The sequence below is a fragment of the Parus major genome, chromosome 2 (genome assembly GCF_001522545.3).
Source record: "Parus major isolate Abel chromosome 2, Parus_major1.1, whole genome shotgun sequence".
Classification (NCBI taxonomy): Eukaryota; Metazoa; Chordata; class Aves; order Passeriformes; family Paridae; genus Parus; species Parus major.
Genome location: NC_031769.1, coordinates 25099977 through 25113376, shown reverse-complemented (window position 1 = coordinate 25113376; position 13400 = coordinate 25099977). Strand labels below are relative to the sequence as shown.

At 36.3% G+C, this 13400-nt stretch overlaps 1 protein-coding gene across 2 annotated transcripts in view; it reads left to right on the top strand.

Moving 5' to 3' along the window:
* Positions 1-11054, top strand: part of COL28A1 (collagen type XXVIII alpha 1 chain) — a 66382-nt gene extending 55328 nt beyond the window's left edge. For both annotated transcript variants that reach the window (XM_015620162.1, XM_033511857.1), the window contains 9 exons: positions 1960-2028; positions 3942-4022; positions 4113-4148; positions 4325-4361; positions 4664-5218; positions 6451-6638; positions 8750-8966; positions 9395-9571; positions 10221-11054. In XM_015620162.1, coding sequence (XP_015475648.1) covers positions 1960-2028; positions 3942-4022; positions 4113-4148; positions 4325-4361; positions 4664-5218; positions 6451-6638; positions 8750-8966; positions 9395-9564 — 1353 coding nt within the window. In that variant the 3' untranslated portion in view covers positions 9565-9571; positions 10221-11054. The remainder of the gene's footprint in view (positions 1-1959; positions 2029-3941; positions 4023-4112; positions 4149-4324; positions 4362-4663; positions 5219-6450; positions 6639-8749; positions 8967-9394; positions 9572-10220) is intronic.
* The last annotated feature ends 2346 nt before the right edge of the window (positions 11055-13400 follow it).

Here is a 13400-nt window from a genome sequence, read left to right as displayed (position 1 = left end):
AAAAAAATGCCACACCATTTCATTGTGTTTAGAAGCCATTTGCTTTAACACCTAAATGAGGTCCCCAAGAAGCACAATCCTGCTAAAAAAGTCACTTAAAGGAAATTAGATTAAATAGTCACTGTGAGTTCCTGTGACAGTGCAAAATAAATTGCTTTGTTCGTCCCATTGCCTTGGGAGTATTTCCTGTTTACAGGAAATCCCCCTAGTGCATCAGCTATGTAATGTGATACAGCCACTCTTCTCCAGTCTCCAGTGTCTACACAATAGTGTGTGAACTGCTGCTGTTGTAAGAAACTGGGGAGAGAGGAAGTTCTGCTTACAGAGGCAAGAGGTTACTGGATAGCAGGTCAGGGTAGCCCTGGTGGCAAGCAGAGCATTTAATTCCCCCAGCTGGGGCTAGTGGACCAAGAGGTACTCACAGGGCAAGGCTGTGAAAGCAATGCTCCAGTGGAGATGTGGATGGTGGAGTGCCTTGGATACTTTTCTCCAGCACGGGAAGACATTGTGGCAAGACCACAATGCACCCATGTGCAAGCAGAAGCTTCAGCAGGATCTCAGACAGATCTGGAATTTGGACAGGGAAAACCATCCATGGACATGACTTGTACACTGTACATCTAGATGTGTATAAGAGCAGGATCTCAGACAGATCTGGAATTTGGACAGGGAAAACCATCCATGGACATGACTTGTACACTGTGAGGAGCTGCATCTCATTACGTAACTCCGGGTGAATTCCCAGCTCCTGGGAGCCAGGAACCCTCGGTATAAGGAAGAGAAGGTTGGCTTAGGTGTGCAGTATGCAGCTGTTTCTTTACCTGCAGAAATCCATAAGCCCCTATCCAGCTCTGCAGGAGTAGTCAGTGATCAGTCCTGCTGCACTGGTGCACCTTAGGTGATGGCTGGATAAACTTGGAAACACGTTTGTATTTCTCGGTCCATTATGAGCAATATGACCCTTTTAAGCCCATTTGTGAGCACCAATATAAGCATCAACAAAAAGATGCTTTAGAGGGACAGGGAGAGCTCTTCACTGAAAAATAGAACTGACTAACCCTGTACTTGCACCTCATAGTTAGGTTTGATACATGTGGCAACTGCTTCTGATCTCATTGACATTCTCTGGAGCTGGTTTTGGTATCTGCATCAGGCACTGCTGTTATGTGAATTATGTATGTAATGTGAATTTTGGTGAAGCATTTATGTACCAGGAAATAAAATAACTTCTATCTGTGTTTAAAATGCTTACAGCAGTTGATCTGTAAAAAATACTTGTGTTACCCTATTAAATAATGCAAGAAAGTTTCTGGAAGCCAGAAGCTATGAAGAATTTTCTGTGTGTATATAACAGCCATGTTCTCTAACGTTGTGTGCCCACACTGCTAGCATGAGCATGCTTTTTAATTCTAACTACATGCAGCAGGGCATGTGTAGCAATCCTTATAAAAAATTTTGAGCTTTGTAACTGGACTGATAGTGTCTTTTGAAGTAATAGCAGAAAGATGTTCTGCTTTCCACACTGTGAAGAGTAGAGATGTATTCTTAATTACTTAAGATCAGAAAAAAAAGTCTGCCCTGGAGAGGGCATGAATGTGTATTTCTAGAGAAACTTTGGTTTGGATCTCATTTTATTGCTTGTAGACAGGATGAATAACTCTGAGCCTCTGAGAGATTTTTTTTGTCTTTCATCTCTTTCAGTGGAATGACAATTTTTTCATTTAATTAATCAGGCATAAACTCTTCATAATATACTTTATAAGGTTCTCATGTATGTTCAGAATCATAGCCAATTGCTTATTTTTATTGCCTTAGACCACTTTTTTCTTGAAAATTGTGTGCTTCATCCCATAGTATAATATCTGGCTTTTTCTATGATGCAGAGTGTTCAAAAGTGAACGAGACAGCATGGATTTTACATTGATTTTCAGTTAAACTTAAGTGTCATATTCTGTTCAGGGAGAAAAAGGAAATAAAGGTTTTCCTGGACCAAAAGGATCAGTAGGAACTGGCCTTCCTGGACGAAAGGTAAATCCTAGGTTTGCAATAAGGAAAAAAAAGGGAGTTTTCCTTTATTGGTCATTTGGTGTGACAGGTCTTTGAAGAGAAACAGAAGACAAAGACATTACCTTATATAACTAGCAAGGTAAGTACCTACTACTCACTGTCAGCTTTGAAGTCTATGAAAATCCTAATGGTCACTAAGGATCAGATTACAAAGTAGGAGTAGAATGAGGTCATACCCATTAGGTGGTGAATAATTCTAAGTTATTAAAACTATGTATTCAGTTATTTTTTTATATTCTTCAGGTATTACAAAATATCCTTTTATTTGCCAGGCTTCAACAAAAAAAGGGAATTTCTTTATGATTAATGTCATTTAAGGGCTTTGAGTTGTTTTTTAATATGATGATTGAAGCCCAAGTTTGCATCTTTCCTTGCTGAATAACTTCTTGTGAGAATTTCCTACACTTAACTATTTACATCTAACAGCCTGGGAGTTTTTATGTGTATATCAAGCTCTTTCACAGAGATTCAAATTTCTGCCTCCTAGTTCTATTTTCACTCACATTCCAAATGCCACATACTATAATAATAACTAGCTATATTTTCACTGATCTTCATATTCAGCTTGTATGTTGACTAATCTTTGTAATCCAATGTAAATCTCTCCAAATACTCACTTTTCTGTTTGCTATTACTATAGCAGACTTGTCACACATGAAAAGGAATTGTTTAGTTCAGAAGGAATTTCCTATGTATACCAAAAAGATCAGGTTTTAGTACATCTAAGTGTAAGAAAGTAGCACCACCACCACAGTCAGCAAATCATATTTGCTTTCCTATTATTATTAACGCTGACATTAACTTAGATGATGTTAGATTCAATTCATGGACGAGTAATGGAAAATAATATCCTTTGCTGGATATTATGATTTTGTGAAATAGAAGAAGAACTGTCTTTCAAGACCTTACTTAGTTTAAACTGGTTTTCTTAATGTTGTGAAGGAGCTATTTACAATTATCAGATTTACAACAGTTTGAATAAGATCAGAATCAGACTGATAATGTCAAAAGGGTTCTTTAAAACTGGTAGCAATCACCACAGTGAAGGCTATCACACAGGAGTTACCAGTTTGATTCCATTGGCTGGGTAATAATGAGGAATAATATCAAAATGAACAGTAATCTAGATAAATTCATAAACTTTAAAATTTCAAGTGAAATGTAAGCTGGTAAGTAATTTCCAGAGAGAAGTTATAAAAAATGTCCTGTGCAATCTTCATCTTGAAAAAATGTCTAATTTAGCACCTGAATCTTATTTACAATGTTTTATTCTGTTATGTGAAAACTCTCTCAGAATGTTGAACGCTCTCACTTTTTGGAAGTCAAAAGGCCTAGTCAGTTGAGGGGAAAAGTGCAAAATTTCTTCTAAATGTGAAACATTGTATTTTCCAATGGATTTAACAGTCCAAGCATGCCTCTTCATTTCTCTTTAGAAAGCTCACAGGTTTTTGTTTGGCTTTTATGCAGAGCTGGTGTGAGTTTCAGCACAGTGGTTGACCTGAAGCAGTTATATCTCTCCTTAAGTCTAAATTAACATAGATCCAGTACAAACATTGTTTTAGAGTTTAAGAAAATCAAAGAACAGAAAATATTATATATTCTTGACTTTTGGACACAGATGTCTTTACTCCCTCTGTGGAACTAAGGTCATTTTTCATAAAAAAATCGTAAAGACGCTTTTACTGCACATTTTGCTTTCTCTGAGAGCCTGCATTCTGATATTCTCCTTATAATACATACAAGATAAACCATTAATAAAAAAAATCAAAAGACCCAGAACATTTATCTTTAAAGCTCAATGAGCCTTACTTTCAGCTCTGACAATCAACAAAACTAGAGCTATGATTGTATTTAATACAGTTGTTTTAAATTAGGGAGACTATGGTGATAAAGGTGATCCAGGGAGCAAAGGCGCCAAAGGAGAGATTGGAGACCCAGGACCTCCAGGGCCAAGGGTAAAACATGTTTTAATGTTACTTAAATTTACACAATAGAAACTAGAAAAATTTGGCTATTGTTAATTTTCTTGCTCTACATGTTTTCAGGGAATTGGGGGAATAAAAGGTGAACCTGGTCTTTCGGTAAGTAGGTAAATAAATTGTAGCAATAGTAGTTTATCTGGTGAATATATTTAAAGGTTATGTGATCTTACACAAAGCTGTTTATGAGATACTTCATTGCCTATATTTTTGTCATTAAATAAATATTTCAACATTCTTTACACTAGATCACACAACAAATTAATACTCTTTTTCAGAGAGAAGATGTTATCAGACTTATCAATGAAATATGTGGTAAGCATTCCAGTATGGAAAAAAAGTAGTTGTGACAAAACACAGTGAATTTATATTGTCTGAGTGGATTTTTCCTCTGCGTGTTTTTGTGTCAGGATACCACTGATACGGAAACAATGCTCACTAGATTACCAGAGCTATAGCTAAAATAAATTGGTCCAGCTCTGTTTCTGTGATCAGTACCAGTAACTAGAAATCAATTAATTAACTGAGTTTTAACTGACTGTAAATCTGATGTATGAGTTCAACTCATTTTTTGAAGGTGATTTCTCATAAAATGTCTGAAATGGTTATTCTTCTAGGTTGTGGTATCAAATGTAGAGTGACACCACTGGAACTAGTATTCGTCATTGACAGCTCAGAAAGCGTTGGACCAGATAACTTCAATATTATCAAAACCTTTATGAAAACTTTCATTGACAAAGTTTCGGCCAGCCATGCTACAACCCGCATTGGCATTATCAACTTCAGCCACAGGGTGGACCTGGTGTTTTCTCTAAAGCAGTACACAAGCAAAGAGTACCTGAAATCAGCTGTTGACAAGATGCCCTACTTAGGAGAGGGCACATACACAGCTTCTGCTATCCAAGAGGCCATTCACCTATTCCAGGCCGCGCGCCCGGCAGTAAGGAAGGTGGCTGTTGTAATAACAGATGGACAGGCTGACAGTCGTGATAAAGTACAACTGGAGACTGTAGTAAGAGAGGCTCATGCTGCAAATATTGAGATATTTGTCATTGCGATTGTACAAAGGACTGATCCTCACTATGATGATTTCCTAAAAGAAATGCAGCTCATTGCAACAGACCCTGATGAAGAACACGTTTATCAGATAGATGACTTCATAACACTTTCAGGTAAAAGAAACTATTTCAGTAAGAGTAAACTGGAAATGATCATGTAAGGGAGTTTGGTCTCTCCTGTGGCCAGGCAAGGCAGCCTGCTGAGTGGCAGCTTTTATTTCTCTTTTGGTGAAAGCTTGCTCTTGTTTTGCATCACCTTTGGCCATATGAAACTTGTGCCAAATTTTTACCTCTTGCAGAAACAATAAACCACAGCAAATATCAGTTTTCTAAGCCTGGGTCTTCTTTGGGATGCTCCCCTTTTGTGAGAGATTGCATCAGCCTTCCTTCACAGTCCTTTGTGCTTGGCCATAGTTTCATCCTAGAGAGATGCAGATTTCCTTCTGCTTTGACATAACATCTTGAGCCCTTTCCCTTTCTTTTGGGTCTCGTCAGTCTTGGAATCCCTCCACTCTCTCTTACAAGCACTTTCTCTTTTTTTGTTTTTTTTGGGGGGGATTTCTTTGGGTTTTTTTTTGTTTGTTTGTTTTCTGAAAGCCATAAGGAAACCTATGCTTTCAGCCTGATTCCAGTGAAAAAATGGTGGAGCCACAAATGAGGGAATGGGATATGATAGACATGGTATATTTCAATGTATGTGGCTTGAAAAAAATCTGTGGCTATGGGTGAAATCAGGAGAAAATCCAGAGGAAACCTATAATGACCCATAAAGAAAAAGGTACATTGATCTAGACTAACTGTAGACCAGCCTGTACTTTTCCTGAGCATAAATTTTTTCTGCTATGCTGAGATTATGAATGAAGTTAACTCTGGACTGAAGGCATTAAGACGAATCCAGGCTAAAGTCTTGTCCATGCTGGGATTAAATTTAAGGCTTAGACTCCAGCATTCAACATAAAAATATTCCCAGTCCCTGTTTTTTGTTTTTACAAATAAGTAGAAAACTGTTTCCCAGTTTTTCTTTCTTACATGTAAACACTTCCTTTCCTTCACCCTCATTTTTTTGACTGTTTTTTTTCTTCTCTGCTATGTCTTCTACTTCCTAGAGGGACTTGGTATTTTTATCTGTTTCTTCTTAAAAGAATAACATGGCACTAAAATAATTCAAACACTGTGTCACTTTATTACTTTTCATTTGCTTTTTGACATAACTACAGAAGATGGTCTTTTACAAGTCACTGTGATGAAAGGTTTAGGGTTGATACTGCACTAAAAGCTTATTCTGAATTACTGTGACTTCTTTTCATTACCCTTTTAAATCAACATTATTTAATTAATATTTTCAGCTCTTGAAAATAAACTGATCACAAAAATCTGTGAGAACGAGTCTGCAGTGTACACCAGAAAATACAATATTTTATCTCCATCTCCCAGTCTGGAATCTGAAATTTCCAGGAAGGATGCTAATAGCCAGTTACCTAAAATGAACACTTCAGAGATTGACATGCTTCCTACAGAAGGAGTTAGTTACCCAGTGAGTAAAGAAGTAACAGTTGTCAAATGTTTTTTAATTATGTGTCTTTATTTGAATTCAAATATTTTACCATCTTTATTTCACCATTCACCTTTTAATATGCAAATAACATGCCATTTGACTAGACCAAAGTGTTTGAAAAAAATTTTTAGAGTGAACTTATTGCAGAGAAAAAACGTTTATAAAAGAAATAGGCAAATACTCTCTCTCAGTTGCGATAAACGTTAACAGCCCTCATGTTTTTTGTAGGTCCTGTTCATCTTAGAAGTGAGTTAAAACTCTTACATTTCTATTGTGGCAGGTGCACAATGGATAAAACATTTATTTATGTGCAAGCTGATGATTAATACAATGCTCCTTGTCTTGGTCATGCACATTCCAGGTTGTTCCCAGCCATATTTCCAAGTTATTAACTCTTTGGTGTTGTTTCACTTTCCACATTGGGCTGTACTTATTTGTTACTCTTTGTCCTCCAGCTTTAAATTTCTCCTGACCTGAACTGAGGTTCTGTACTCCAAAGCTGTGCTGCTGCACAGACAGACAGGACAGGGAAGGCTTTATTGCAATAGATAATATTTTCTGCAGGTGTGTATCACCTCAGCTCCTTTATTAGGTCTCTAGTATTTTTCAGCCCCTGTCAGAGCATTGGATTAGGATGTTTGTCAACTCTTTAGAACATTTTTATTGCTTTGCCCAAAATAGTCCATGATAAAAACATGGAGCTTTACAAAATGAGCTTTGCTTGCCCTTATAGCCAGATGGATAAACTGGTTGAAATATATGGTGCACAAACCTCTGTAGCTGCATGGAATGGATATAGCAGACCATGATACTGGTATTCAAATATTAATTTAATACAGATTAGAGATAATTAAATATTACTGACTTACTGTAGATGAGCCAATGGATTATACACTATTAATCCTTGTATTATATTGTTTATATATATAATATAATATATATAATATATATATATAAAATATATTATATTAATTATAATATATTATATTATATTGTTTATATAATATCATTCATAATTAAATAGTTCACTTTCAAAATCTAGGTTAATTTACAAGAATAAGAGCTCCTTTGGTAGGTGTGAAAGATTTAGGTTTTAGGCTTATAATACATCTAGATAGATCTGTGAGACAATGAGGGTCAGTTTTGACATTCTGTATTACTAAGAAAACTAAATGTAAACCTAGATAGATGCTGATTTTATAAAACATGATAAGAATCAGAAAGGATTCTTAGGTAGGTTCTTCGATACATCAGATAGGACTAGATGCTCACACACTTGGTTCTGGGTGCCTGTTATGGTTTAATCTTCAAACTGTTGAACTACTGTCATAAATAAACACAGTCTTTTCGTAGAACTAGAAAAGAAATGCAAAATTCAAAGGACTAGATAAATTGTCTGCACATTTACATTTCGCCAAGACTGAGTTCCAATCACTCCAAAGAGTTTTCTTAAACTGACTTTGTCAGTGGTGGCCTGTAAATGGGAAGATATTGAATAGAATCAAATTGCTTTCTGTTCTCAGTAGGTAATCAATGTCTGATTAAGGCAGTTATTTGTACTATACTGTACTATGGACCTTGTGAATCTTCTTGAATACACTAAAACATTAAGCAAATCTTAATATAATAGTTGCAATTTGAAGAACAGGGTTGACTGCTTAACACTTCTATCAAGGTAAATTCTAAAATTCTAATGATTAGCAACTGGCTGTTAGCCAGAAATAGGGCAGATTGAAGATGTCAGATCATGCCCAATGAGTGTACAGGATGTTAAGCAGCAGTGATGTACCCAAAAATTCCTCCCATTTTTTATTTGTATTTCAGACTAAGTAGTGACTGGAATTTAGCTTAAATTGAATGAATTCAGCTTAGTGGCTACATCCAAGGCATTGCTTTGCCTCTTCATTATGCTGTCATTGTCAGAAAATTATGACTCCATACTGAGTAATCACAGTAACCAACCTGCTGTTAATAGTATTTTTTCACACATTGCATAGCAGAAGTTTCCTGCATAATTCTATATTTTTTATTTTTTTTTGTCATAGCATCAATACTCAGGCATAATTTTAAGATTTTCACTCCTTTTGCAGCATAGTCCACCACAATCTGGATACACTGAGCCTCTGCCATCTTCTCAGGACCACACTGTGACCCCCTCTGCTCACAGAGAATCTCTACTTCCCTCAGTTGATAACATATCTGAAATCAGACCCCTAAGTCCAGCTGTCAATCCTGTCTTCAGTGGAAATTCTACTGAAGATCTCCAGCCAGCTCTGTGGCAAGCACAAGTAGCAACAACCCAAAAAAGTGAGTAATAAATACTGGTCATAAATACTGGGTAGCAAGTCTGTACCAAAAAAAAAAAAAAAATGAGCAAACCCCACTCCCTCTTCCAATATAATTTAGATTTTCTTACTATTTGTATTTCTGGGTGCTCTGTCTACAGACATCACACAGACACAGATTTTCAGACTTGGATGATACCCTTGTGTACCAGCATGCTTAGGTATTTAAATAGCAGCTTGATTCTTGCATCAGGATTTAGGCAGTCTTGTTTCCAACCGATGCTGTATTTTTCAGGCCTGTTCAGGTAAGTCATTAATGGAAGTGGAATTTGGCCAAGTACTGCAAGAAAGAAAAGAAAAAAGGGATGCTTTTCTTAGTAAAGGAGGCATTTCTAAGATAACATAACTTATTCCCAGAATCCAAGCTAACTTTTACTGATACACTTTCAGATCCAAGGTGCTTGGAACCCATGAAACCAGGGGATTGCTGGGACTATGTGGTGAAATGGTATTATGACAAGAATGGCAATTCGTGTGGCCAGTTCTGGTATGGAGGTTGTAATGGTACCAACAACAGATTTGAAACAGAAAAAGAATGTCAAGAAACCTGTGTTGATTGATGAATAAGTAAGTTGTCTCCTTCAGGTCCTCCCTCAAATGCCTCTTTTCCTACTTATGTTTTGTTTTACATTAATCAAAACTCAATTTTCCTTTTCAACTCACAGCCTATGCGCTCAATATCACAAGGTCCTTCTGTAATTTCTTGCAATTTCTGCAATTTCAGTCATTCCTTTTCTTTACTACTTTATTACTAGTGCTTAACTACTTTACAGGAGCACAATATTGTCACCAACTCCAACTTTGCCACTTCCCTTCTCTAGGTCACTTATTGAGTAGGACAGGCCATGGCATCTTCACTGACATCTCTCCACCAATTCTGTATCCCATTTTTTTGTTTTATTTTTTTCACAACTTACAAGACTGTCCCTCTCAAATCAGAATAACTTTTATTAGGGGAGGGACCTTACATTTTGGAAATCCAGTCAGACTATACTGGCTATCTTAGATCCATAGGCTTAGTGAGCAAGGCATGGCCTTCAGAGAGGTTTCTTATCAAGAAGTGTATAACTGCCTTTACAAAAGCCATATAACTCATCCCAAATGACTTGCATTAAATGCTCTATTTCAACTTTCACTACAGGAAAATTTAATGGAACTGCAGATCATGTTTTTCAAAACTTTTCAGGAAAAGTAAACAATTTCTTATTTATTCTAGAAATGACTTCTGTTGGGAACTTTTGAAGCTGGAAGTTCATGTGTACTGAGGAAGAACTGACTGAGAAGAATCCAAAATGATGCGTTAGCTTGAAATTATTACTGCTGTGCTTTATTGCTTTCCCCACTACTGTCTGCACATTAACCAGATTCCTGTACAATGTATGTTAACTGCAACACCATTGCAATAACTTTAAGTCACACATACACACAAACACAGGGAGATGCCTTTTCCCTGCAAATTTACAGTAAACTGATACTATTTCACATGGGAATAATGAGGTTCTATTTTTAGGATTAAAATGTCAGAAGTGCTTACACTTAGTTTTTAATTACAAAGGTCTCTTAGTCTCATGGAAGAATAAAATATGCTCTAGTTTTAAACAAAAGTAAGTGGTTCCTGAAATTAGCACTCTTAATACAACTTTTAGAGACCTAAATAAAGATTTCCATTGATTAGAGTTCTTCTTTGGAATGTAAGTAACACAGGTATAGGTAATTAGAGAGGGGTTTTGTCCATTATTAAAGCAAACTTGGATTAACATCAACATAATAGTTTCAATTATAAAGGTTGGACCTTCATTTAGAATTACTTTAAAAACAGGGTTCTTCATGTCCTTTAGGGTGGTCAGTACATTTCAATTTCTCAGGGCCTCTGGGTTAAAAAGAAAAAAAAAAATTTCACTCTAATACTTTAATATATGCTACTAAACTAAAAAAGGGAAAAGCACTGAAAGATATTAATGTTTACTTATATCCTTTCTACTTATAGCCATAACCCTATATGAGCACATTGTTAAAACTGAAAATGATTAAAATTGGAAGTAATACCTGATAAAGAGTCATGCATCATTATTTTTTTGTGAACAAAAGAATACAATCTACACAGGCAATATCAACAACTCTTGATAAGTTCAAACAATTTCTTGCACAATTTGAAAATAAATGACAGGATGTACTTTGCAAAATTAACTCTTTTGCAGCAAATAAGATGCAAAACCTAATTCTGTGGAAATCTGTGCTTGGAGTAGAGTTTAAAGTTTTTAATTTTTTTCCCAAAAATATGGTCTTTTTAAATAAGTTTCATGTTAGAAACGAAAAAAACTGAGAGCAGCGCCAGAAAACATCCTATTCTTATACTCAGAACTAAAATTATGATAATATGATCATAATAACATGGTGAACACTCAAAAAACCTCCAAGGACAAAATTAATTTCTGTGTGACATGGAACAGTAAAACTGAAAGATATTGCCTTGTACTATGCATACTACAAAAATCCCTGTAATCCTACCAGGAACATTTTTCATTTAGCTGGACCTGGAAACTCACAGCAGCAAAGCCCACTGGAATTGCAAGAGAGAGTAAGAATCTGCAAGATCTTTCAAATCTGTTCTAATCTTGTGTGCTTGGGCAGTTGCTTCAAGGATGGGATTAACTGTTTGTTCAGCTCCAGATCTCCAGACAAAGATATACATCTGTCTAAGAAATACTGGGGATAATGATTTTGGGGATAAATATGAAGATGTAGGTTATGGGTTTGCAATATCTTCTCTAATGCTTAGTGAAAACTTTCTGGTAAAGCTGACAAGTTTTAGTAAGTACAAATAGTGACATCATTTGTTACTTAACAAGATTATAAAACAAGTAGTTACTTTTTAATATGCATACAAGGACTCGTTTTAATGCCATTAAATCAATGCTATACAAAAGACCACTGCTTTATTTTCCACTTTCATCTAGAGTTGACTAAATCTTTTGCAACAAAGAGGGAAAAGTGGAGGATATAAGGTTGTTTTAAGAGTTGTATGCTGTTCAAATCAGAATATCCTGAAATGAACATCCTTTTTTGTTCAGGTCTTTCTGAAGAAAAGAAAGACTCCAAACTCTGAATGCACAAACACTGAATGAACAAAACAGACTACAAACTCTGAATGTATGCTCTGCTATTTAGTAAACCATAGAAAAGCACATAAGTCCCTCCTGAAAAGACTCTTCAAATCTGTATCAGCAGTGACTGGCAGCACTGGCTCCCATGTCTCCTCACCAACTCTGCCTTCCCAAGGGTGTCATGGGGCAACAAACCAGGAGAGGGCCTTACTTGCCAAACATCCACTCTTTTATTCCCAACTGGTGTAAAATCATAGATCATTGCTGAGAGCATTACAGTTTTCACTGGCAAACAAACCCTTTATTTTTGTCAAGGGCAAATTTTAAAGGCAAGAATAGTTTAATCCTTAAATCACTAAATCTTCTGCTAGACCAGGCCAAATGCTGTAAACCATAAAAGCAAAGAGTAATGAATAACAGACTTTTCTATAGAACTGATCATTATAAGATAAATTCTTTTTCTGACATCCTTGATTCTAAGAGTTCAGATAGACTCAGAAAATTAACAGTAAAATAGTATTCCATTAGCTCAGCATATGAGCATGCACTCACAGACCAGCAGCAGCTTTTCACTTTGAGAAGCTCTACCAGTCTCTTGTTCACAACTGTCAAACAGAATTCATCTTTTGCCTTATCCCAGTTCACTCACTGTCTGTCCCTAGGACTCATTCAGACATTGATAACACTGCATCTGCATTGCCCTTCCTGCTGTCTGCACACTTCTCTTGCTTTTACATCTTCAAATTTCCTCTCTGTTACCCTAAATTGATGGAAGACATGCAACATTTCCTGCACTTCAGTTTCCTGCACTTGGAAAACTGATTAACTGATTAATGTTTCCTCATTTGGAAGTTGCCATCAAAGGCATTCCTTGAAGGGAAAAATGGAAAAAAAATAAAAATAAAGAAGAAGAAAAAGATTAATTAAAAATTATGCTATTGATAGCATGGCTGAGGCCAATATCCACATTTGTAAAGAAACATTTTATGGACAGTATAGGTTTAGTGCCACATTCCCACACATCCTGGGTTGCTTCCTGAGCTCTTTTGATACCATCTGTACATATAGAACACCCTTCCCAAAGCTTGCAAGGGCATCACAGCACAGTTACAAGCATGTTCTCATAGGTAACCTGATGATTCTTTTTTATTAACAGAACAAATAACTCCTCCTCCTCCTCCACCCCTCAGTGAAAGGGCCAAAGCATTCATGGGCAGGTGTGTGGCCTGGGACACCCCAGCTCTACCAGCATGCAGAGCAATTTTTTTGATGACGAATGAACTGTAGGTTCA